This window comes from Ctenopharyngodon idella, chromosome 15 (genome assembly GCF_019924925.1).
Source record: "Ctenopharyngodon idella isolate HZGC_01 chromosome 15, HZGC01, whole genome shotgun sequence".
NCBI lineage: Eukaryota > Metazoa > Chordata > Actinopteri > Cypriniformes > Xenocyprididae > Ctenopharyngodon > Ctenopharyngodon idella.
This window is the reverse complement of record NC_067234.1, coordinates 10,068,597-10,096,429: the sequence shown is the minus strand read 5'-3', so window position 1 is coordinate 10,096,429 and position 27,833 is coordinate 10,068,597. Positions and strand designations below refer to the sequence as shown.

The window sequence follows — 27,833 nt, the reverse complement described above, 5'->3', positions numbered from 1 at the left end:
TAGGTGAATAACGCCACGACACAGGAAGTTGTTGTAACTCAGACATACAATTCCGATCTGCTCCAAACTTCACATGTTCGATAGTCCTGGCCTGAAGACATCAACATCGCAATATTCAGTTACAGTCAAAGCGCCACCTGTTGGCAGCAGGAAGTGGAGCACTTTGAAATGACTTTGCCATAATTCTCCTGAATTTATGTATTTACTAGCTTACATGCATGTCACCCACTGTTCCCTGTTTTCCTACGGCCAACGGGTGGCGGTAAGCCCAGGTGTGAGGGCCCTTTCATTGCTGCTTGCAGCTTTAATAATAATTGTGTTCATCAGAGCTCTTTTATCCTGTTTAGCTGGATTTTGCTGTTCCGTGCCTGTAGTGTTGTCTTTTGTTTAACTGATGTATTCTAAAGTGAAAGTTATCATGATACACAAAATACAGTCATAATATTTGTTCCAAAGGTCTCTCATTAAAAAAACTTCCTCTTTCATTATTTCGGGTTCACATATATTTTAAATATTAATGCAATTCATTTAATTTAGCAGTTTTAAAACTGTTAAGCATGAGGAACGTTCTATATATGAAATAACGGCTAAAACTGCAAATAAAGCTAACTTAAAGCTAATGTTTTTGCTCTGACAAGATAGACACACTGATACTGTATACAAGTTATTTATTACTGTTTGGTTTCAATGTGTGTGTCCATATTTGCACATATGTGTGTGTAGCTGAAGTTAAGAGAAACTCCTCCTTAACAGCAAACATGACCAGACTCTACCCCTCCTTTTCCTCTTCACTTGCACTCTATTCCTCCTTTCCCGACGGAGAGTTTTTCCCTCCAAGTCTTATCCTGCAACAGCTCTGAAGCCTTGGAAAGAGCCACTTTTGGAAAAGGTTTTAAAGATAATGTCAACATCTTTGAGCTGAGGAGAACTGGAGGAGCCACGCTCAACAAATGCAGAGAGGAGGAGAGAGAGATTCAGGAAGGAAACTACAGGTGAGCAGCGAGAGAGATGAGATGCGAAATGAACCAGAAAACACTGCCATGAACTATGAGACATAACTGCCAGGAAGTTGGAGCAAACATTTGCTTCATTAGGCATTTATTTACCTGACTTGTTTAGGTACAATGTAATTTTTTCCAAAACACTTACTGTATGCTGCTATTGAGGTGGGATACAGGTAAGGTTATGTACAAGGTAAGGTTAAGTACAATGTAAAAACATGTATGTACACAATTAAGTGATTAATTTAAATAAGAGTACATAGTAGTTAATGACACTATGTGAGACCTAATAAGCGAAATAATGTTTATGCTGCACTGACAAATTGTTTGGCAAAGGAAACATGCTGTTACTTTTTCTGAATCCATAAACTGGTTTTAGGTAACACTTTATTTGAAGGTGACGTAATTACACGTTACCACATGTACTTACTCTAGTAATAACAGTAAATGATGCATACAAGTAACTAACCCTAAACCAAACCCTAACCTTAATTAATATTACTCAGTACGTATTTGAGTAAGTACAATGTAACTATGTCACCTTAAAATAAAGTGTAACCCAGTTTTAAACTGCACCTCAAGCTTCATCCTCTAAACTCGGCACCACCAAAATCCCATATATTTCCATTGTAAATGTCTGATGCTGATCTAACTTAAGTTTTCTAGAGTTTTCTAAACTCTTTAGACTTACCTTGACATCGGTCAGTAAAGCTTATACACTCAAAATTCAAAGGTTTTTGGACATTTCACACAAGGCTTTTAAGACAACGTTCAAGTCTGGATCTGAATTATATAGAGTAAGGAACTGATTATGAGTATTATTCTTAAGTAGCTTTGATCAAAGGGTGTGATGAAAAAATGCAAAATGGGGAAAATGTAATGACCATTTCTCCAGTTTGACTTATATGGTTTGAAGCTGTATAGCAGGATCATTCTCTGTACAATAGATCACTGTCGCTGTCCTGCTCGCTGTGTGGTTCGAATCCCTCAGATCGGTGTGAAGTCACACTCCTCTGGCACATAACATGCACACACATCTGGTATTTTGGTAGATTATCACTGTAAATGAGGAAGCACATTTATTTAGTTATTATTATTGTTTCTACCACTAATTCTAAATCTTGAGAGAAAAAAAAATACAATGGTGTCCAAAAATCTATATATTTGATAACTTCAATAACATTGATAATATTCAAAACCTGCTTAAATCTGGTTTTATGTTTTCAACATGATGGCAAAATCAAGCCACAGATGAAACAATGCCAAATTACCAGAGATAAGCAAGCATTCTTTTAACAGTTAACAAGCTGTTATGTATCAAATCCGTGCCAAGTAAATTAGGTCTCGAAAACAGGATGTCTTCATTCAGTCAAATAATACAAACTCGCATACAACTCATTAAAACAGAGATGAACGTTAGCCTGGTAGTGTCACAAACGTCAGCACAACGTTTAATGTCAAAGTCAATTTGATGTAGAATCTGACAACACCTGAAGTTGATATTGTGTTAGTTACCTGATGTAAGATGTACCTGTTGTGCACACTGACCATGAGCAGAGGTGAGGAAAATTAATTTTGGTCATGATAATATTTTCTTTATTAGTTTTATCGTTTATGTGGGACATAGCGAGCTAGCATTGTCAGCAACAGATTGTTGAACTAGCACCAATTTCCACCTAGCTTAAATACTTTAAGTTTCACTTATCTGCATCGCTAGACTAACATAAGAATAATGTAGCCTATATAAAACCGAGTGAAATCTAGCAAGTAAAAACAGTGATGGGAGGAAAAAAAACACTGCAGCACGCCTTGTTTTCTAACTCTCGACTAAGCAAAACCCTGGTAAACAACAGAGAAGGTGCGTTTAACCTTGCTTTTTAGTTTTGCTTTATGCAAAAGTACTCATTCATTAATTAACCAGTGATAAATTTCCATATGTTAACAATTCATTAAAAGAATTTTAGGTACTCTGCTAAAAATATTTTACGGCCAGAATTAGTGGTGGGTTGCTCCGTCAGAGTGGTGGACGCACTGGAAACATTGACTTGAGTGATAAATCAATGCTTTACTCAAGTGTCACACTATTGTAATGTTAATAAGCAAATATTTTTAGGTTTTACAAACACATATGGATAAATGTGGTTGTTTGTGGGTAATTTGATTCATTATTTCCTAAATGAAAGGTTATCTTTGGTATCCACAAGTTGATGACAAGTAGAGTGCTGCAGGAATGAATCCTAAATCCTAATGAGGATGCATATTTTTCCATTGTCCCGACGTTTTCGGAATGGGTTAAAGGGTTAGTTCACCCAAAAATGAAAATTCTGTCATTAATTACTCACCCTCATGTCGTTTCACACCCGTAAGACCTTCATTCATCTTCGGAACACAAATTAAGATATTTTTGATAAAATCTGATGGCTCAGTGAGACCTCCATTGACAGCAAGACAATTAACACTTTCAGATGCCCAGAAAGCTACTAAAGACATTATTTAACCCTTTTGCACGTAAGTTTAAAATATTCTGGCTGACCCTCCAGCGTGAGTTTTTTTTAAGGGGACCGTTATTTAGAACGTATCACTTTATTGTTTCCATTGCTTGTCACATAACACACCACACCACAGCGCTGTATGACTGATGATCTGCTTTTATTTCATTTTTCCTTTTTTATTCAAAATATGTGCAAGTGGATGTGTTTTGCTGTTTAAACACCTTTATAACGATCGTGTTAGTTGAGCCATATGAGCGATGGGCGCTGCCATGTTAGTTTGCACTGCACAGAGAATCGGATCTGTTGGATTTACAACACGTGAATTCATCCACTTCTCAAAGTAAGTGAGTCGTGAACTGGGGAAGAATAGAGTAAACTTTAAAGTTACTTTCACAATGTGTATCTGATATGAATAAAACGTGTCGTCTAATTATAATGGAAAGGGTTGTTATTTCCGCTTCTGTAGTTCGTTTCTGGTTTAGCGCCAGCCAACGTGCGCAAGCACATTTGAATTTGGCAGTTAGATCACGTGAGGCGCTGAACATTCTAATCACACCGGTGTGATCGTACGCTCCTGGGGCCAGCCAAGACTGATCACACCGGTGTGATCGTACGCGTAAAAGGGTTAAAACAGGTCATGTGACTACAGTGGTTCAACCTTAATGTTACGAAGTGACGAGAATACTTTTTGTGTGCCAAAAAAACAAAATAACGACTTTATTCAACAATATCTAGTGATGGGTGATTTCAAAACACTGCTTCATGAAGCTTTGAAGCTTTACGAATCTTTTTTTTCGAATCAGTGGTTCGGAGTGTGTATCAAACTGCCAAAGTCACGCCCCTCAGTGGTAAACCATTGAAATTTCGAAACACTTATGACGTAACAAAGCCTCGTTTAATGAAATCACGTGACTTTGGCTGTTTTAAATACGTCTTTAGTACCTTTCTGGACATATGAAAGTATTAATTATCTTGCTGGCAATGGAGGCCTCACTGAGCCATCAGATTTCATCAAAAATATCTTAATTTATGTTCTGAAGATGAACGAAGGTCTTACGGGTGTGGAACGACATGAGGGTGAGTAATAAATGGCAGAATTTTCATTTTTGGGTGAACTAACCCTTTAACACAAGCTCAAGATATTTTCATATTTTGTTCTACAATATAAAATACATCAGTAAAACACCATGTACTCCTGAAATTTAAATGTGCAAAAGAGGGGTCAGAGTTCTGGACAATTTTGCATTTTATGAAACTTTTTTTATCATCAAATTATAGTTCATTATATATTTTGTGAATACATTTTCAGAAAGTTTGGTGAAGTCATCTCTTTAAAAAAGCAAGTTCTTTAAATGTGTTACAATAAAAGTTTATTTTGATAATTCATTGCACGTCTCATTTATCTAATAAAACCATCAAACATTTGAGATTTTCAGTTTCTCTAAGATTTTAAAGTTTGTTAACTTTCTCTGCTGATGTCTTAAAATTAATACTTTGGATCTGATTGACATTTGTCCGACCATGGTATCCAAGTTTCTCTTCTCGGTTTGTTGATTTTTTCTTTTTTTTCCATTTCCAACAAAAACCTAGCTTGGTTAAAAGTTTGGTGTCATGCCAACAAAGTCCATACTAACTATGTGTAATCACCTTTTTCTTAAATTGGAATTGACAGCTATGGTTGGGGTTTGAGAGATTTATTCCAACCAAAATGCAACATTTCCCCAACGTTGGAGTTTGATGTAAGGACAACATTAGGTTTTGATATAGTCAATAATAATTTTGACGTATGTCCAACGGTGGAAGCTTGACGTCAAAAAAACGTTTTTGTCCATCAAAATGTGACATCTGTCCAACGTTGCAGTCTCACGTCTTCCTGACATTACGTCCTGACCTCCTGTGCCTACTGGGCATGCAAATCAAGGATTCCACGGAAGCAAAATGGAGGAGGTGGAGCACAGCAAGATTTTCGCAACAATTAGCATTATTAGCCTTCAGGTTTTAAATAATTAAAATTATGTAACTTATTACGTTCAAAGAATAGGAAAGCCTGTTTTCAGAAGTATCTCTCTACTAGGGCTGCCCCGGACTAAAGATTTTTCTAGTCGTTCATTTAAGCCATTAGTCACATAATTAACACTTGGATATGCATCTAATAATAGCACACATTTATCTAGGTTACGTCAGAGTGAGCGGCCATGTAAAGTTGCTACTACATGTTTCAAATGATAAGCCATATTTGAGGACGATGGATGATAGGCTAACATTTGGATTTACACAAGGACTTGCCTTTAATGATCAATCCCTCACGAACTGCGTGACTTTGCCACAAGTTATTTTTTTTTCTCCTGTTACTAACCGAATAATAAAATATTTGTCGACTAAGGCTTAGTTGACAATTAGGAGGCAGACTATTATCTACTGTAACCTACCTATAACACAATGATATATCTGGAAAATTTAATGGGAAATATTTTACTAAATTAGATCTGGAAAACGGGATGTCCCCATTCAACTAAATAATGCAAACTCACATACAACACTCTAAAAAATGGTGGGTTGTTTCAACCCAAGTTTGGGTCAAATAAACTGTTGAGTTTAAATTTAATTAAAAAATTTAAACCAATGGTTGGTTTATCCATATTTGACACAAACATGGATTGAAACAACCCAGCATTTTTTTAGATTTAACTCATTATCACAGTTATAAGAGTTATCCTGGTAGTTACCTCTTCTTGTCAAGGATTCCATGGGAAAAAGTGGAGGAGGAGCACAGCAAGCATTTCACTTCAGTTAGCGTTATCTGCCTTCAAGTTTTAAATAATTCAAATTATGTAACTGATAATGTTCAGTGAATAGGAAAGCATATTTTCAGAAGTATATCTACTGTAACCTACGTACCTCATCAGACAATGATATAGGCCTATAAGGAAAATTTTACTGGGGCACAGCAAAACTATTCTGGGGCTCGTGCCACAGTAAAAAGGGGCTAGTGATGCCCCTGAGATGAATGTCTGGATATTTCTCAAATCACGCTGGATTATATCGCTGTTAGTATTACTTAAATTTGGTTTAAGTTAATTTTGTTATTTTCTTGTCATTTTATCGTTACTATTAAGTTAAAATTACTATTAAGTTTTGAGCATTACTTAGAAGGATCAACTGTCTGAAACAATGCAGTGATGTAATACTTTAAAGCATGCATTAGTATGACACATGACCCAAATTTGTCCCTCAGACTGCTTAAGTGGTAGAAGCGATTCCCTCACTGACCCTCTTAACTAATATCCTGACTCTGTATCTGTTTCAGAGATCAGACTCAACACTAGGGTGGTGTAATGACATAGAGTCTTTAATGCCTCTTGGTTTGATATTTTGTTAAAATGCAATAACATTCCTTAATTTTCCCAGTTATATGAAATATATTTGTGGTTGAAGGAAAGTGTTTGTACTGTTCTATGTGTAAAGTTTCTCTCGGGGACTCTGGGCTTTTAGGGAGGTTTTCTAAGTACATAGTGTACACATCTTTAATTGGGTCATTGTATGAACATTGTTTACTCTTCTGTATTCATTAATTAGTCATCTCACATTACCTATATATAGGTTTTAAGTTTGAGAACTATTTGATCATGATGCTCTGTTTGAGGTCTGAAAGAGCATTGTAATACTTCAAAAATATCCTGAAATAGCCAAACAGGTTAATACGTACATTATTTACAGTATCAGTCAAAGGTTTGGAATAATTACATTTTTTTTTTTTTTTTATGTTTTTGAAATACACTATATTGCCAAAAGTTTTGGGACGCCTGCCTTTACGTGCACATGAACTTTAATGATTAATCTCATTCTTAATCCATAGGGTTAAATATGGAGTTGGCCCACCCTTTGCAGCTATAACAGCTTCAACTCTTCTGGGAAGGCTTTCCACAAGGTTTAGGAGTGTGTTTATGGCAATTTTGGACCATTCTTCTAGAAGCGCATTTGTGAGGTCAGGCACTGATGTTGGGCGAGAAGGCCTGGCTCGCAGTCTCCGCTCTAATTCATCCCAAAGGTTTTCTGTCGGGTTGAGGTCGGGACTCTGTGCAGGCCAGTCAAGTTCCTCCACACCAAACTCGCTCATCCATGTCTTTATGGACCTTGCTTTGTGCACTGGTGCGCAGTCATGTTGGAACAGGAAGGGGCCATCCCCAAACTGTTCCCACAAAGTTGGGAGCATGAAATTGTCCAAAATATCTTGGTATGCTGAAGCATTAAGAGTTCCTTTCACTGGAACTAAGGGGCCAAGCCCAACCCCTGAAAAACAACCCCACACCATAATCCCCCCTCCACCAAACTTTACACTTGGCACAATGAAGTCAGGCAAGTACCGTTCTCCTGGCAACCACCTAACCCAGACCATCGGATTGCCAGAAAGAGAATTCACTTGAATTCACTGTGCTCCTGAGAGCGACCCATTCTTTCATGCCTAGGTGCTTGATTTTATACACATGTGGCCATGGAAGTGATTGGAACACCTGAATTCAATGATTTGGAGGGGTGTCCCAATACTTTTGGCAATAGAGTGTAAGTCTCTAATGCTAACCAAGGTTGCATTTATTTGATCAAAAATACAGATAAATTAGAAAAAATGTGAAATATTTTTACAATTTCAAATAACTGTTCTCTGTTTGAATATATTTTAAAATGTAATTTATACCTGTGATCAAAGCTGAATTTTCAGCATCATTACTCCAGTATTCAGTGTCACATGATCTTTCAGAAATCATTCTAATATTCTGATTTGATGCTTAAGAAACATTTCTTATCATGATCAATGTTGAAACAGTTTTTGCTGATTAATATTTTTGTAGAAACGTTCCATTCAAAAGTTTGGGGTGAGATTTAATAAAAATTAAAAAGATATTAATACATTTATTCAGCAAGGATGCATTAAATTGATCAAAAGTGACAGTAAAGACATTTATAATGTTCCAAAAGATTTCTAATTCAAATAAATGCTGTTCTTTTGAACTTTCTATTCATCAAAGAATTATCACAGTTTCCACAAAAATATACATTTTTCCAGAGTTTGTATTTTTGTTATATTCTTTATTGCCAAATAATTACTGAATCATTGCATCATGTTTTAAAGGGGGACAGAACATTTTCAGATTGGCGGTAGGACACCACAGAGGTAAACCAGCTCTATCGGGGTAATGATGAAAAGGAAGAAGAATTTAGTGGAGGACAGTGCCACGCTTATCGCCCTCTCGGACCACCCTGAACAAACCTACGGGAGCATGGAGGTACTAGGATTGCCTGTTATCCTGGTTTGGAAAAAAGTGCAGGTTGTTTACAAAAATCATCGGTGGTCACAAAGAGAGGAAGCTAATTAGCAGTTAACAATGCAACGCAAACATGCCAAATTTCCTTGCATCTCTCACCCTCCACCACTCCACCCTAATTTCCCTGATAAGACACACATTAGAGGCTTTTCCTAGGAATTTTCTTGTTAAGATCATTCTCTGAGCTTTGTACGCATAGATATCAGTTCTTCATATTGATTGTGATAATGGAGATGTGTTCATGTTATTCACAGACATGTGCGGCACCTCAGGAAAACAAGAATGTATTCAGTGATGGGGTCACCAGAATTGGTGAGTATTATGGGGGAGAACATCAAAGAAAAGACTTCTGTATTTATAAAAGTAAATGAGATTTGCTTGAATCCCGCAATTCTGAGAGTTTACTTAGCCACTTTGACAAAGGATTTCTCAAAGAAAATATATTTTTTTGTCCACTTTCTCTACTAACAATATTTCCCATGTGTTGCCTTTATAAGGTTCAACATAATGTCAAACTATGAATGTCTGATGAATTGTTATTTCAAAAAATGTTAGCCTCTAATCAAAGCATTTAGAATTTTAATGCATTTGATGAATATGAAAACAATTTTTCATTTGTTGAAAGATTTTGTCTTGGTTTGGGAGGAATCTGTGAACCCCTTGAAGTTGGCAGAATCAGATGAACTTTCGTCCCGATCCTCACGTGATACACAAAGGAAATGGAGGACAGAATTCCTTTCCAGACTCCGGGCTGCCGGCCTTCATCAGGAGACAGTATGTAACTACAATATGAAAACATTTACATGCACATCAAATTCAGTTTAAGGTCTATATTTGGGTTGCCGCCATGTTCTGAATGCAAGGTTTATTTGCATACAGCTTTGTGAAAAAGAAGTACACTTTAGCATACTTTTAAAAAGAATACTTGGTTGCACTTTATTTTACAGTATGTGCACTTATGTGTACTTATGTAAGAAAGTACTGGGTAATATTATGTAACTACATGGGTTAAGGTTAGGATTAGGGGTAGGTTCAGGGTTAATACCTAGTTACCTAGTTACCTAGTACCTTAGTTCAATTAGGACATTTAAGTAACTTTTAGAAAAAAAAAGAAAAAAAAAACATTACTAGTGTGTACAAAACAATGGCAATGACATATTTTAAGATATGTCAGCGCAAAGTGCTTTTAGTTAAAACAGCTCAAACATGCATTTTATTCTAGGACTAGGCTTAAGCCTTGTCTGTGAAACCAGGGGAAAATTTACTGTTATTACTATAGTAAATACATGTAAAATGTAACAAGGACAATGTAAAATAAAATGTTACCAAAAGCACCCTGGCCTTAAGGATGGACTCAAAAAGATCTATTTTAAAGGGTTAATTCATAGTTATGACCATGTGTTAGTCCACTTTCCACTTTCAACCCAGACTACTAGATTATAAAATGAATAACAATATTAATAATTGTTTTGGTTACACTTTATTTTTTAGGTGTCCATGTTACAGTGTAATTATGCACTTAAGTAATGAGTAATAATAAATAACTGCATGTACCTACTATAGGGTTAGGTTTTTGAGAAGAGTCAATGCTTTCCCCCAAGCAAACCTTGCTCAGCTTTCTGTTTTGTTGTTGTTGTTTTTTTGTTGTTGTTGTTTTTTTTTTTTTTATCATTCTACTAATCCCTCCTTAGGTTATTTCCTACCTAATTAGTGTTAAAATTAGCATCATTCTCCCTAAGGTTATTTCCTTAGGGTTCGATTAGGCTGCAATATCCTGTTTAGCATGGGTGGGAATTGCCCCATGATACAATATAATCATGACACTAATGCTGAGTAATGCAATAACATATTGCAAAATTTTGCTATTACCTTTTTTCAATTAAAGATGTCCCCAAAGGAAAACTTTATCCACATATATTTTCATCTAATAAGATACAATTCTCAGTCTGCTCAATTCACATCTTCATATCCATCTCCTTCATCCTTTCCTTGTTCAATATTTTCCTTCCTCATAGACATAATTTTAATAGAAATTACAGTTGTCAAATAAAACTATTTGCACATTTCAATGTTTTCATGTTCAATTCAATGTAATTGTTTTTACAATAAATATTGTTTAAGCAGTTTTACAAAGAACAACATTACTAACACCCTAATGACGTCGAAAGGTCACAGTATTCAGTTATTAAATGTAATTATGCGCTGAATCATATTTATATTGTTGTTATAGGAAAATACATAAATTTGCCATTAACTTGCGCCATTGGTGGAATTTTCTGTCATTTATGAGACAACGCTTCTCTACAAATGACGGAAATTTCCGGCAATCCACGTTTTCATATTTTTACGGTAGGAAATGCTATTACCCATCTTCTGAAAGAGTACAGTATCTCCAGATGAAAACACAGACAAAAAAGAAGCAGAAACGAGAGATAAAATCACTGCTTATGCACATGTAAAATAATGCAATCATCAAACATTAAAAAGCATATCAATATCAAAACTGCCAAATGCCACAGAATGAAATGTTGTCCCAAGAAGGGGTATAGGACTGTGGAGCTTTGGGGGTGTTGATGCAGCGTACGGCCCGCAAGTCCTCAGAGGAGGCTTGGCGACGCCCGACCCAGGGGGAGCCGATGTTCCGAGGGAGCTCGGCGAGTCTGAATGCTCGATGGTCGAAGCCGGAGTTGAGGGGAGGAGGAGTGTAGGCACAGGAGCCAGGTCGACGGGTCGAGGCAGGACAGATCACGACGAGGCAGGAGGAGAAGCCACGGACTCCTGACGCCCAGGAAGAGTAGGCTCCCAGCAGGACCACGTTGAAGCCACGCCACTGAGAGGAGGATGAGGTGAATTGACGGGACTGATGGGAGGCGACGATGGCTGGGTGACAGGCTTGTCGATGATCTGGTCATGAAGAATGGCACAGGAAACCAAAGATAAAGTGTCCTTAATAGCAGTAATTTGAGGTGGTGGGAGAGGGAGGTTGGGTGGGGATGACAGAACTGTCGAAGACTCAGATTCATAAGAATTGCAGGGACACAAACTATTTATCTCACCACACTCAATAAAACTGTCCAATAAGTCCATCTTGTGCTCGCTCTCAGTGGCGGGGGTTTGGGCGGGGCTCGCATCCATCCCCTCGAACTCCACGAGGACTCCCACAGTGATGGACGATGACGTTAGCTCACACCCCTGGTCAGACTCATGGCGGTGCTTCGGCTCCGGGGCGATGTTGAGCTCCACCCCTTCGTCCTCGGGTGTAGGCTTTAGCATCGCGGCAGGCAGAAGCTTCCAGTCTGCGGGGGGCTCAGGCGTCGTCGATCGCGGTGGTGACGAGCTGGGCTCTGGGTCTGGCCGGGTTCTGGATCGGGACCGCACGCATTCCAGACACCTAAATACGGCTTCCCTCCAATTAAGTCCGGTGGTGTCTGGAAGGTGGGTGGCATGGTAGAAGTTGGCCCTGATCCAGAACAGGTTGTTGAGGGTTTCATCCTCCAATGAGCACTGTCTGGCCAAAAAACAAAAGTTTGTGGCAAATGAAAAAAAAACCGTGGCTTTCCCGGGCCACGGTAATGAACTTAGCCCGTTCATCAAAGTAGGGCGGTCCGTTCATCTGTTACAGTTGGTTGCAGGAAGGAGCACAGACGAGGAGAATAAATCCAAATACTAGTTTAATGACGTTATCCACAGGGTAACAGGCATAGAGATCCAACACAACTTGCTCAAACGGTGAACGGACAAAGACTGAGTGAACAGGGGGAAACTAAATAGCAGACATAACAAGAAAGACACAGGTGATACTAATGAACTAATAATGAAGGCGGGAAACAGAACATGTGATCATGGAAAACAAACAGAAAGTCCATAAACTGAAACTGAAACTAAACAGACTGTGACAGCACAGAACTTAGGGTAAAATTATGCACAATACTCGCAATTGTGAGCCGACATTCATTCCCTGAAAATATTGATACTTGGTGTCCATTAATCAATACAATATCCCCACACAAAATACCCTTTAACCCTTTGGTTTGTGTACCGGGTTAGTTTAAAATTCATTCCAGAGTTACCCCCCTTATAGGGTTAAATTAAACTCCAATCCCCTGTAAAAGGTATGTTCAGGATTCGGTTCAGGTACAGGGAGTTTTGAATTTGAATGTGTTTCAAATCTCCCAAAGACATTCAATTTGAGGGATAAATATTTGAGACACATCATTGGTAGTGTACCATAGGATCACTGGGTGTTTCAGCTCTAGACACCCTCCTGCGAGGTGGCCTGTCTTATGGGATCAGACCTAGGTGTGTGTCTCCCAGCCAATTGCTATAGTTTTTATTTAGACTCACAATTACAACGTTGTTGAGGTCCACCCCTACATTAATTCTCTACTCCTGCAAAAAAAGGTTTGTGTCTGCAAAGAAATGTAGTGTTGCTTTCGCAGTGCTAATCACCAATAGAAGACTGGGTTCCAATTAAGGCCTGTCAACCCCAGGCCACCTTCCCTGAGTGCTGTCCAAGTGGACCCAGAGGAGATGGATATCTACCTCCCTGAGTCACCCAAGTAGAGCTTGCATTCATGAAAGCTAGGACTGGTGGATGCTAAGTATCAGGCTTCTACCAAGCCCTTCCGGGGGCTTGGATCACAGTTCGATAATCCTGGCCCTGTATCGCATTCCCCCAACATGTTTTGTCCCTCATTCTTTAATTTCCATACAATCAGACTAAGTGCTGTCACTGCATGTCATCATTAGCTGTGTCTACTAACCTCTAGTAGCCAAACATAATGTAATTATGTGATCTGGAGAATCCATGATTGTGATTTGTAGGTTTTTGCTGGGATTCAGCACTCTTCGAATAAAAATTGGACACAATTAATTTATACTGTATGGAAAAAACACTGATATATATTTCAAAATATTTCCATGTTTGACTGAATATAAACACACATATGAAACGGACAGTCTGAAAGTACACCTTCTGATGTAATGTCTTTCTTCTACTGTGAATGTGTCTCAGAAAGAGGTCGTGCAGGGAAAAACAAAGACTACTTATGTCCTTCTGAGTGCACCCTGGAATGTTCTGTGTTATTATGCTGAGGAGATCAGCCTTCGAGTGCCATTACAGGTAAAGCATACCTGATCTTTTATATCACAAAGTAAAGTATACATATACTCAATATATCTTAACTGTTCTTCTCTTTTGGGTGATTTCAGGTTGTGACAACTCCAATATCAAACTGGTCTGCGAACCTCCTAGAAAAACTGCACATCCCAAACATAATGGCACAAGATGTGCCCAACCTTCCACCGGACTACTATACCTGCCAGTTCCGCACCAATAAACTAGAGAGGTACTGATCCATACTGAATACAAATATTATTCTTTTGGGGTTATTCTGGACAGCTTTTTATTATTTTTCAGCAGTGTTGAGGATAGTTACTAAGTAATGTGTTACAATATTGTGTTAGTCCCTAAAAAAAGTAACTAATTACATTACTTAGCTACTTTTTGTGGAAAGCAATGCATTACATTACTTTTGTGTATAACTTTTTCTCACCTGGGTTTTGCAAGTGTATAGTGCAGTAAGTAACAATTCAAATATTAATGTGTAAATTAGTAATGCGTCACTTTACTCGTTACATCAAAAAGTAATCTGATTATGTAATGCACGTTACTTGTAATGTGATACCCTCAACGCTGTTTTTTAATAAGATATTAAAAAGTTGCAGCAATTGGGGAAGCATCTGACTGTTTTGTCCTACATAATAATTGCACATCCAGGAAGTTATTCGGTAAATGTGATTCCATCATTTATGCGCATGCATTCTTAATTGATTGCCTCAATTGAGCACACACGTTTTTTATTCACATTTTAAGATTTTATGCGAATCTTGCATTTCTCTCAGCTGTTTTTTTTTATGCAATTCCCCAAAATTTGCATAAAAATACATGGATAGAAACATGGATATAATCTTCACTTCCTGTAAAACTGGTGCAAAGTATCAATAATACAGTAATAAAAAGTTGCTGGAACTAGGGAAGACTGTGACTCTTTTTTCCTACATAATACAGAAAATGAGATTTTATGTGCGTCTTGCAGTTTCCATCCAATGTTTTTTAAGTAATATCATTTGCATAAAAATACATGAATGGAAAGAAAGCTATTGACAGGTCTACTTATAGAATATGCACCTCACACATTTTAACAAGTTGGTGGTTTGTGAAGGAAGGGAGTTTAAAAAAAAAAAAAAAAAGTGAATTGTAAACATGTATTCAAACCCTGTGAGCTTAACAAAGAGGATCTGAGCCTGTCATGTAACATGCAGTTCATACACTTTAGTGTTTGCAGAGAGTCAGCACCTCCTTAAAGACAAACACATCACACACTCAATAAAAACTTATGCAAAGTGCTGTGTCAATGGACTGTCTGACCCATATATTGACACTTACAAACAACTTTTTGTTAAATTATATTAAAATTGTTCTTATTTAATAAAACTAATTATATTATATTGAAATTTAATACACAACCAACAATTTTGCCCTTATTTTTTTTTTCAAATTTACTTGTTTCAGTCTCAGTAAAGAGCTTATATATGAGACATGATGTCTTATGTAAATACCACTTGTGAACTGAATATTTTTATCATTCATCATTTCGAATCAAGCTTTTGCATGGATTTACTTTTATGAAATGTGTGTGTTTACTTTATCTTACACTAATCTTTAATGCTGCTTTTAGGTTTCTTGGTCATGAAAACAAGGACACTTTTTTCAAGACCACACAGAGGCACCAGATAGTGAGTTTTGAGAGCTTGTTCTTGAAAATTAAAGGTGCACTAAGGATTTTACTATCATGTTTCTCATACAGTAACTGATTTGCCAGTTTTCTGTAATTTCTCTGTCCTTGTTTTAAAGCTATATGAGATATTAGCCAGGACTCCATATGGAGCGTTGAAGAGAGGGGAAGTTGGAGTTGGCAGGCTGGTTAGTGAGAATGTTCTCACTGCTGCTTTTCCTTTACATGAGGTACAGTGAGTCTCCTACATAATATCTGAACATTACCTTAACAAATACACTTCTTATTTGCATATTTCTCTTTTTGTTTACATATGCATGCAGTGATACGTAAAGTCAACATGAAATCAAATTTGACTTTAGTTACATTCTTAATGCATGCTCTGCACCGTTTCACAAAAATGTTTATCTTCATAATCTTTCCTCAAAATCAAACAACTTGCTCTACATGAAAAAAAAAAAAAACGTTCCTTTTTTGTTTGACACCAAGAAACGTCTTATTTTTCAAACCCTCCACGACAACCATGAAGTTGTATTATTATTAATATTTTGCCATATAATTCCCACTTTTCACAATCCAATTAATGGAAATATGTCACATCACGAAAGCAAAATGGGTTTGCAAGCACAATTTCATGTTGATTTTGGACAGGCAATGACTTGTGTTCTTCTCATTAGGGCCCATTTGAGATGCCGAAGACTCCAGTAGATCCACAGTCTCTCAACATGAGACAGATTCTGCATCACTACTGGGCTCGCTGGGCTTGCTGGAAGAAGTACCAACCTCTGGATCACATCCGCGAATACTTTGGCGAGAAGATAGCACTCTACTTTGCCTGGTTGGGTATGACTGAACCTACATTTAGCTAATACCAAGGCATAAAAATGTAAACATGTTTTATTTTGTATCTATCTATCTATCTATCTATCTATCTATCTAGATAGATAGATAGATAGATACAAAATAAAACATAATAGATAGATAAATAGATAGATAGATAAATAGTTCACGGAGTGAATGGCGCTCAAGATTTTGAAATCCAAAAAAGTGCATCCATCCATCATAAAAGTAATCCATACGACTCCAGGGGGTTAATAAAAGCCTTCCAAAGCAAAGCGATACGTTTTTGTAGGAAAAATATCCATATTTAAAACTTTATAAACTAATAACTGGCTTCCGGTAACGGCCATACGCGAGTCTAGTTCTGGTGGAAGTGTAGTCATACACACCTAGGATGGCTTAAGGGTGAGTAAATCATGGGATAATTTTCCTTTTTGGGTGAACTAACCCTTTAAATGGGACGGTCTAGCCTACAGAGGATTGTTCTTGTCACCTAGCAACTGTGATGTTTGTACTGGACTTTTTCAAAAACAAAAAACTGGGTTCACAACCTGTCTAAATATGTTCACCTTGGTCTATTTATGTACATAATAAAGATAATAAACTATAAAATCACATATCAGTAAGATATGTCAACATTTGAACCGCTTTAAAGATTTTTATTTATTTTTTTTTTTTTACATTTATATTATTAGATATTCGAGTAGGTTGAAACCCAATACTTGCCTTTAAAAGAGTAATCTGATAATTTCTCTCAAAAAAGGATGGATCCATCTGTTGGATCCTTCATATCCCCGGAAATGAAGACACATTTCGAGGTCACATTTGAAGGAGCCCTTCGAATTGGGACAACCTTCGTCACACCGCTGTGAAACAATCGGACTTCAAAAGATGCAGCCTCTGATTTGGGACTAACTTTCCGTCCTTATTTCTCTTGTCTGTAGGTTTCTACACAGGCTGGTTATTACCAGCAGCAGTGGTGGGCTTTATTATATTTCTGTTTGGTATCTGGCTTATGGTCACCGATGTACCAGCGTAAGTATTATCACAGACTTACAGTGCAAAATGTCGATGACCAAGCACTGATCCTGACCCTTGACCCTGTGGTCTGTGCTGATATCTTTTCCACAGAGAAGAGCTGTGCTCCAGTGGCAACGCCTTTGTCATGTGTCCACTATGCAACATCTGCAGCTACTGGAACCTTTCCAGCATCTGCTATACTTATAAGGTGACAAATTTGACAAGGTCACCAAGTTTTTAAATAATTTTATAGAATTTTCACATTCTCTGTGAACTAGCTATCACATTTTGTACTCAAAATACTTGTTCATAAATTTGCGATAGGCAGGCTTACTATTTGACAATGGAGGAACTGTGTTCTTCAGTATATTCATGTCTCTATGGGCGGTCACCTTCCTGGAATACTGGAAGCGCACATGCTCCATACTCTCCCACCGATGGGACTGTTCCGAATTTGAAGAAATAGAGGTGATTAAGTTTGTTACAGTGTGTCTAAAACTTCACTAGTCTTCAGGCTTCAAGCATTTTAGCTAATAGAATAACAACAATATAATGATTTGCCTCCATTGCTTTCCATAATATTTCCATTCTGATATTAGGAGAGGCCAAGACCAGAATTTACAGCATTGGCACCCATGACGGTTCGTAATCCTGTGACTGGCGCTGAGGAGCCCTATTTTCCAGAGACTCAAAGACTGAGTCGTACTCTAACTGGCAACATGGTTGTCATTATGATGGTTAGTTAATGGATTTCCATCTCGCATGTGTTGAGAAATCTTGCCAACAAAATTTCAAAATCATTATCATCATGGTTGAATTTTCTTCTTTGTGCTTGCAGATTGCCATCGTTTTGATATTCCTAATGGGCATCATCCTGTATCGGTCCATCCTAAGCATCATTATCTACAGATCTCAGAATGCCTTCTTCATATTTTCAGTAAGTTTCTTTCTATTCCTTTCGATACCTGACCATATTATTTTCATAATGAGTAAAGACTGTCAAGTGATTGTTGCTGACACAGTTTTAAAATCTCTTGGATCAGATATGCGTATAAGTTTACATTAGCAAGCCCTTGTGAAAAAAAAAGTACACTTGAGAAGTTCACAAAAGTATGGAAAGAATATAATTAATTCTAACTGAATGTAATGTTTCCAGACCCTTAATTGCATGTTCATTACAGTTAAAGGTAAAAGCTTAAATATAGTTTAAATTTATATTAACTGCAATTAGCTGAACTTGAGAGTTCTTTTCTTGACCAATTTAAGTAGGACTAAAGTATGTCTTTATATGCAATTTCATAATTACTTCTATTGTCTTTGAAATGTGATTAAAATGTACTGAATGTACAGACAAGCATTCATGGTAAACTAAAATATACTTTAATTTTTAAATTATGTTTTAAATAATGTTTAATTTCTATTGAAACTTGTAGAGATTGCAGAGTGCTACATGGCTTAATATAATTATTTTCAATAATCCTGAAAATAGGTTAAGATAAATGTTAATGTGTGAAACCCCTAAAAGCACAAGTGGGGGCCTTTATCTAACATTTTTTAAATGTTACTACTTGTTTCAGAATGTAATGTTCCCATAAAGTTTGCAAAATGATAAAATAAAATGTTTCTTTAACATTCGCATAATGTCGGCAAAACATATTTATTTACAAAAAGAAACAAAAACTAATACATGTTGGAAAAAACCCTTAGGAGCAAAAGAAAACAGCAAACCAACATAGAATAGATGCACTAAGAGACATTAGTACTGAACAGGGAATATATATATACACCGACTAATTGTGTGAATTAACAAGGGACAGGTGGACACAATAGGTTGCTATAGTAACCAACAGGCACTCTAGGAAACTAGAGCTGCTTTTTAGGGGTTTTTTTACACAACACTATTTTCAACTAAAAACTGAAAACACAAACTTTTGAAAACTGGTTTCAAAGTGCAAGTTTTTGAAAATGAATCTGTTATCGTATCTTAATGGGAACGTTTGCAAAACTTACTTTTGTAAATATTTTTGTTAGCTGGCCAGCCAATAAAACCAGCTTGGATAAGCTAGAATCCAGCTACAATGATTACGGCGATGTAAACCAACCGTTGTATAGATCACATTGTGCAGCACAATTTTAACATAATGTTTTTCTTACTAAGAGAACTTTTGTCACCCCTTTAGGCTGGAAGGATCGCAAGCCTTACTGGTTCTATGCTAAATTTGGTGGTTATTCTGTTGTTGTCGCGGCTCTATACTTGCCTGGCCCAAATTCTGACACGATGGGGTAAGCTATTTCATATCTACACATGCTATTTAGGTATATCTTTATGCAACAATAAAGTATCATCCTCTTCCTTCTATTAGAAATGCACCGCACCCAGACCAAATATGAGGACGCGTTCATCCTCAAGGTTTTCATCTTCCAGTTTGTCAACTTCTATTCATCTCCTGTTTACATTGCGTTTTTCAAGGGAAGGTAGGTATACATTAAGAATGAATGAATATTTATGAAGATTCAATATTCATCTAATATTTGATCTGTTTTACAGGTTTGTTGGATACCCTGGAAACTATAACACACTCCTAGGAATCCGAAATGAGGATGTGAGTGTTTACACTGTTGGAAAGCAAATGTTCTACCTAATTTTTCATGTAGTCCTCCTTTGTTGGATTAACCTTTTAAACCCGAAGTGTACCACCGGCGGTACACCACCTCCCACAAAAAAATTCATAATCAAATTACTAAGCAACCACTGACAGGAATAACACAAAATAGGTATCATTTTAAAGCTTAGAAACACAGCTTTTTAATGCATTTTGATCGTCTCTTAATGAGTGCCGAGTCATCCCTCTAAACTGGAGTGTACCACCCGCGGCTGCCACCTAGCTAAGAAAAAAATGAATAATCATATTTTTTAAAAACTACTGCCTTGATCAACACAAAATAGATGTCAATTCAAAGCTTTGAGTCTGAACTTTACAATGAATGCCAATTGTTTTGTCTTTTATCAGCAGTTTCTCAGCATGAGAATGTAATGTAATGAATTTTAATTTTTTTTTTTTTCTAAAAATTTAAAAAAAGTTTTCTATCAAACGATATCTACCTTTTGACTCTCCTTGCTATAATTTTTGAGTTATGAGTCTTTACTTTTGTCTATGCCACTCCAAAAATGCCTAGTAAAACTAACACTGTTAGCCACAATACACAACTCCGCAATATTTCCCTCTTAGTCATGAGTTGTGGAAAGTATGCAGATTCCGGAATAGGGATATCTAATTAATACATGTGTATAACTTGGTTGTGTCTTTCTTTTATGTAGTGTGGCTCCTCTGGATGTCTCATTGAACTTGCTCAAGAGCTGTTAGTCATCATGGTAGGCAAACAGGTCATCAGCAACATCCAGGAATTTGTCTTGCCGTAGGTCTTTTATGTTCAATGCATCTTCTTGAAGATTTTATTTACTTGTTATATAGTGTATTTTATGATAGGCCAAGATTTCTCCTTCTCTTTCAAACAGTAAATTGAAGACTTGGTGGCACAGGAGGAAGCTGAAGCCAGCTCCTAGTAAGGAGGTGATAGATGAACCAGACACCAACCCGTCAGAGAACAATCCATGGGAAACAAACTATCAGCTGCTAGTGTGTGAGGGGCTGTTCGATGAGTATCTAGAAATGGGTAAGATCTCATGTTTCTTGTATTATCTATTATGGATGGAATTTTAGATGCATAAATATAATATAATTTCAGGACACACACACACACACACTACAGTATATAAGATACTTCTACCAGAGACCCATATAGGGTCAGTGAGTGTTTTTAAAAGTGTCTCTTATGCTAAAAACTGTTAAATTAAACTGTTAAATTAAACTTTTTTTTTTTTTTTTGTAATGATGTCTTTACTGTCACATTTGATGCATGTAAAGCAACCTTGTTGAATAAAAGTATTAATTTCTTTAAAAAAAATCTTACTGACACAGAGCTATATGTATATATTTATGCGATTGGATAATAATTATATTGTTTAAATAATATTATATGTGTTTATCAGTTCAAAGATCTGATTTCTATTAGGGTCACAGACTTTATGCAGTCAATGACTTATCGGCTCTGACAGTTCAGCAATTATGATAACAGAAATAATCCCCTGTCAGATTAATAAATTCATTTCTAATATCCGCTTTAGACTGGTTTGTGCATTGTAAATCTTGGTCAGTTTATTCAGTAATTTTTAACATCTCTGTGTACTGTTGAGAATCCAGATTTTTATTATATTTTTTGTTCTTATTGTAGCTTCTACTATCTAATTATGATGAAATATATTATGAGAATGATTATGAGAAGAGATCAGATTTTTTTTATCCTAAAGTGCCCCTATTATGCTATTTTAAAGATTTGTAATTTTGTTTTAGAGGTCTTCTGCAATAGGTTTACATGCATCACAGGTCAAAAAACACTTTAATTTTCACATAATATACATTGCAACATCAGGTCTTTTCTCACAGTGTCTGAAACGGTTTGATAAAGAATTTGGTCTCGCTAAACCCCGCCTTTCCGAGAGCTTACTCTTCTCTGATTGGTCAGATGGCCCGGTCTACTGTAATTGGTCTACTCTGCTCTGATTGGTCAGGTGGCTCAGTCTGTTGTGTTTCGTCGACCGCTTACAGTGTGTGTTGGAAACGATATGTCCATTAGCATATCTGACTTTCAGCTCCGGGTCTTCCTCAGCACTTGAATGCACAGTCATACGAACAGTAACAATGGTGCTGGTTTTACCAAATCAATTCGAGCACGAATCCACAATGCTCTGAAAACAGTGTCTTCTGAACATGTCGACAACACAAACCAAACTCTTTCCTGGCCTCAACTAAAACTACAGTGTTTGAGGGTCAAGGTAGACTTTGTTCACGGGTTGCCAATGAAGACCATAGGCTGGCATTATGCAAATTTGTTACAAACCTACGTAGGTTCGTGCAGGAATTAAGACTGTAATTACTGATGACTAATTTCAGACAGTTCAGAATCAGTTCTTTCTTTTGTGAGAAAGTAACTTCATTTGATGAGCGCTTTGATCTTTGAGACTTTGCAGACCTTCTACATTCACAAACAGCTATATTATAAACTACAATGAAAAGTAATATCCAAAAAAAGCATAATAGGGGCACTTTAAAATAAATTATTTGCAACACAATATAGCCTATTGCCATCAAACCAAAAACTACAATTTTGATGGCTTTTAAATTAGAGGCAACTGCAGTTTAGCTCAGATGAAACACTGATTTTGGAATTCTTTATCTTGTCAGTTCTGCAGTTTGGCTTCATCACCATCTTTGTAGCAGCCTGTCCTTTGGCTCCATTGTTTGCCTTGATAAATAACTGGGTGGAGGTGCGTCTCGATGCCCAGAAGTTTGTGTGTGAGTATCGCAGGCCTGTTGTGGAAAGAGCACAAGACATTGGCATCTGGCTGACCATCCTAAAGTTCATCTCCTTCCTGGCTGTCATCAGTAATGTAAGGGTCTTCTTAATTTATTGTGATCATTCGGGGCCAAGCACCAAGTTGATATCACAAAAATTGAGCTCATAATATATCAAACACAATCTCATGGCAAGTTGTAACTACTTTACGTTTTGGCGAATTTGTGGCTAATTTGTATGAATTCTTACCATCTCATTCGCACATTTTCATATGAGCTGCTTATGCCCCTGTGATGGTTGTTTAGCGGCTTCATTTTTATTTTTATCGTACGATTTACAAATTACAAATTCATATGAAATCGTCACCTTGTAAAATAGTTATGTTTTCCTGTGAGATCAGGTTGATATATCACATTCTCTTGTAATGTATCAAATTTGATCGTGATTATGGTGAGGTTGAGGTTGTATACACGTTTGCAACACGTTGATATTAATATGAAATTTGTTATACATAAATGCTGCATTCATTTGTATGGGTGCATCTCAATTAGCTCCCTCGCTTCATTAATCAGTATATAATTTACACAAATTCGGGCACTGATAAGAACAGTAAGGACTCTGACTCACTACACATTGGGAAACACTGATGACTCTATTTCTGATGACATGACAACATACTCATTGTACAACATCACTACTGGTATGAACAACAGCAAAACTGATATCTTTCTGACATTTTTTTAAATGCTATTTAAAGTACATTATGATAAATACTTTGCTTGTTACAGATACATGCAACATTTCAGCTGTAAACAAATTATAAATGTTAGCTAGATTATGTTCAAATGTCTAATGGTGCATGTTTATGCTGAAATATAATTAAATAATGGTTTGTATTTAAAAAAACAAACAAACAAAAAAAAAAACATCTATCGCGTGTCATTATGTGTAGTGAGTTGGCTCACATGATTTATGTTCAGACAGACAGCCCTTAAAATGGCAGACTCCCTGATCAGTGCCCTGATTAGAACTAGGGAGCTGATTGAGACACACCCTATCTCTGGAACATTTCCCTGATCAACCTTACAGTGTATCTGCCATTGTTATGCTTGACTCTGTTATCAGTGTTAGTCTGGTCAACACTGAATTGTGAGTTTATTTACAGCTTTTGATGTCTAAAAATCTTAGTACAAAATAATGTTAATTAGACAGGCTGTGTATCCTGGGTAGTTGTGTTTGATGTCTTGTTCTTTTGGCAGGCTTTCCTGATTGCCTTCACGTCTGATTTCCTGCCACGACTCTTTTACCGCTACACTGCGGGCAGCATGAGTGGATACATCAACTTCACCCTCGCTGTTGCCAATGTGAACTTAACCCAAAGCCAAACGTCATGCAGGTGAAGACCAAACTGTTGATATACTATTCCTATTATATACTACTGTTCAGTAGTTTGGGATTGGTATGTTTCAGTATAACAGTATTATAGATAATATCAGTAATTATCTCATTAGCTCCTTTTGTTAGCTCCATGTGTGTTCTCCATCATTATCTGTCCGTTCTCATTTATGTTGCGTTGTGTGTGTTGGATTTACCCCTCTGTTCTCCTGAGTTTTGTCATTAAAGACATTATATTGATGCCCCATCGTCTTTGTGAGTTTATACACAACAAAACCCTGACAGAAGAACAGACCTAACAGTATTATTGTACCATTATTTTAGTATCGTATTTAGTATAGTATCTACCTTTTCTACCTGGAGCAGGGAGACCGTCTGCTGGAAGAACACACACAGGACTTCCTCCATCTTGCATGCTAGACACACAACCCGGACCGCTCGCTCTGTTCATTTTACTACTCCAGCCTGAGCAAGTGGTCCAAGGCACGCATTCTAGCAAGTGGTCCCGGGGAAGAATTCACCACATTCGTGGAGTGGGTGCTGGTGAACAACAACTAACTGTTCACTATCGGCCTGGCTGAGGACAACACCAGCCCCACTCCAGAGACCAGCATCCGCCACCAACGACCAGCACGATGGACATACAAGAGCACACCGCAGACCGTGGACTTCAGCCTGCCATGACTGACAAGCCTGAACCTGAACTGAGGATGGAAGGAGTCATCACCTTGGAGCCTGAACCACAAGATGTGTCTGACCAGGTGCATGAGCCCACTAAGGGAGCGTTAGAGGAGGACGAGGGCTGGGAGGAAAGTCCCACCCACAACCCTACCATGGTGGATGTGTTCGATATGGCCGCTGGAACATTTTTTTGCACTTTTGGAGGTATTTGTGGATATCATTCTCCTGTTTTTCCAATCCCCGCTGGTTCCGCCCAGTTCTGAATCTCCTGTTTTCCCGCTGGTTCCATCCAGCCCTGAATCTCCCGTTTCCCCGCTGGTTCTGTCCAGCCCTGAATCTCCTGTTTCCCCACTGGTTCCGTCCAGCCCAAAAATCTCCAGTTTCCCCGCTGGTGCCACCCAGTCCTGAATCTCCTGTTTCCCTTCTGGTTCCGCCCAATCTTGAATCTTCAGTTTCCCTGCAGGTTCTGTCCAGCCCTGAATCTCCAGTGTCCCGTTGGTTCCTTCCACCCAATCCTGAATCTCCAGTTTCCCCACTGGTTCCGCTCAGTCTTGAATCTTCAGTTTCTCTGCTGGTTCCACCCAGTCCTGAATCTGCTGTTTCCCTGCTGGTTCCGCCCAGTCCTGAATCTCTGGTTTCCCAGCTGGTTCCACCCAGTCCTGAATCTCTGGTTTCCCCGCTGGTTCCACCCAGTCCTGAATCTCCAGTTTCTCCACTGGTTATGTCAGCCCTGAGGAGAATCCCCTGGCTCCAACTCCAGCCGCAGTACCCATCACTCCACCACGGCCTGTCGACCTGTCGGCTCTGCCTTGGCTCCTTCCTCCCTCTGCTCCACCTTCAGCCTTACGACTCCACCGGGCTCCCTCATCCTACAGGCTCTGCCTTGGTCAGATGTTGTCCTGCCAGCACCTTCTTCTCCCCACCTCCACCATCGTCCTCAGTCTTCAGTTTTCTACGTTCCACCTTGGATGCTCGTCACCACAGCTCCACCTCAGTCTCTAGTGCCAGCGATGTCGTGTGGGCTCTTTGGGCTCATCTGCTCCACCTGGGTCTCCATCTTCAGTGGCTAAGTCTCCATCGGCCGTCCCCAGGGTGGAGCCTGCCAAGTTGACACCATGGCTCCTCCCTCTATGGACTGTTTTTGTTTTCCTTTTCCATGCCATCCAGGTCACGCCTTCTGGGAAGGGGAGCTTCTGTTAGAGTAATGTTATGTTTTATTGCGTCTTCTCCCTGTTTCCCTGTGACCTAGTTTTTCTTTGTTTGATTAGTCAGTTTGTTCACCTGTTGTTTCAGTAAATATCTCATTAGTTCCTTTTGTTAGCTCCATGTATTTATACCCTGTGTTCTCCATCATTATCCATCTGTTCTCGTTTATATTACATTGTGTGTTTTAGATTTACCCCTCTGTTCTCCTGATCTCCTGAGTTTTGTCATTAAAGACATTATTTTGATGCTCCTTCATCTTCGTGCGCTTATACACAACGAACCCCTGACAGTATTAATGTTTCTGTATTTAAATCTGTGTTCTATTAATATTTTAATACATAAGCCATTATGAGTTGTTAATCAAGTGGTTTTTTTTTTTTTTTTTAGATATCGAGGCCTCAGGGATGAGAAAGGACAGTACACACAAGATTACTTTCATCTGCTGGCCATACGACTGAGTTTCGTTATTATATTCGAGGTGCACAGTCTGGTACTAGTTTGACCAAACATCATTTTGTAAACTTTGCACATACATTTGTTCTGATAATTATGGAAGCTTGTTTCCACCACTGAATAAAAAAATAAAAAAGTAATTCCGAATTTTTATGTCGTGATTTTGGCTTTTTTCTCTCTCAGAATTGCGTGATAAAAACTTGATATATATAAAGATAAAGAAGTTGTGATATAGACTCGCAATTGCGAGTTATAATGTCAGAATTGCGTGATATAAACTCAATTGTGAGAAACAAATTACGAGATAATTGTGACTTTTTATCTCACAATTGTGTTTACATCTCACAAATCTGATTGTTTTCTTACAATTCTGACTTCTTTTTCTCGCAAGTATCACACAATTCTGAGATAACTCGCAATTGTGAGTCTATATCACAACTCAGAATCACAAACCAGAATTGCGAGATGTAAACTCATAATTGTGAAATAAAAAGTCGCAATTATCTTTTATTTATTTATGTATTTATTTTTTTGGCGGAAACAAGCTTCCATATTATGGCGATATAGATGATTATAAAATGAAAACTGAACACAATTTTTAATGTTGATGATGGGTTTACAGCATGTTGTACTCCTGATTGGACATACTATTGATTGGATGGTGCCAGATATTCCAGAGGAGGTGGAAATTAAGATCAAAAGAGAGCATTACATGGCCAAAGAGGCACTGGCTGAGAATCAGGTGACTTCTATATAGACTCAAAGTTGTTATGAAATAATATATTAGAATTAATATAATAATACTTAATTATTATATTTTTTATGTTGATTTCTCATTCAATTTAAATATTGTGTGGGACTGCTGTTTTCTCTGTTCTCTTACATATTGACCTTTTCCTTCAGTCTTTGAGTAAAAGTGTTCTGGAGGAGGTGGAGAGGCAAACGTTCGAGCTGCGACGAAGAACACAGAGTCCTACGAACAGTATCTCCTCCTCCTTTAGTCCATCTCCTGAACATGAGGACAAACCTCCACCCTGACCATCCGATATTTGACACGTTATAAGTCAGGCTGGTGACTCTACAGTGAATAGATGTTTATAAACTGTTGCCTTTTGATTGTCAATGGCATTACATTGACCATTTCATAATGAACTATCGGAACATAATATCCTAATTTTAATGCTGTCCTAAATAAAATACATAAAGAACAAA

The 27,833-nt window shown here is 37.7% G+C and overlaps 1 protein-coding gene across 1 annotated transcript; it reads left to right on the top strand.

Annotated features, from left to right (window-relative positions):
- Positions 1-810: 810 nt before the first annotated feature.
- On the top strand, positions 811-27,833 carry ano7 (anoctamin 7). The gene is made up of 24 exons (XM_051862109.1): positions 811-992; positions 8,622-8,775; positions 9,069-9,126; positions 9,440-9,588; positions 13,829-13,936; positions 14,026-14,162; positions 15,555-15,612; positions 15,731-15,841; positions 16,289-16,454; positions 17,396-17,486; positions 17,583-17,679; positions 17,796-17,939; positions 18,071-18,208; positions 18,310-18,408; positions 19,652-19,754; positions 19,835-19,946; positions 20,020-20,074; positions 20,791-20,888; positions 20,989-21,146; positions 22,775-22,980; positions 24,146-24,282; positions 26,556-26,646; positions 27,244-27,363; positions 27,525-27,833. The coding sequence occupies exons 2-24, from the start codon at positions 8,686-8,688 to the stop codon at positions 27,657-27,659; spliced, it is 2,661 nt and encodes an 886-aa protein (XP_051718069.1). The 5' UTR covers positions 811-992; positions 8,622-8,685; the 3' UTR covers positions 27,660-27,833.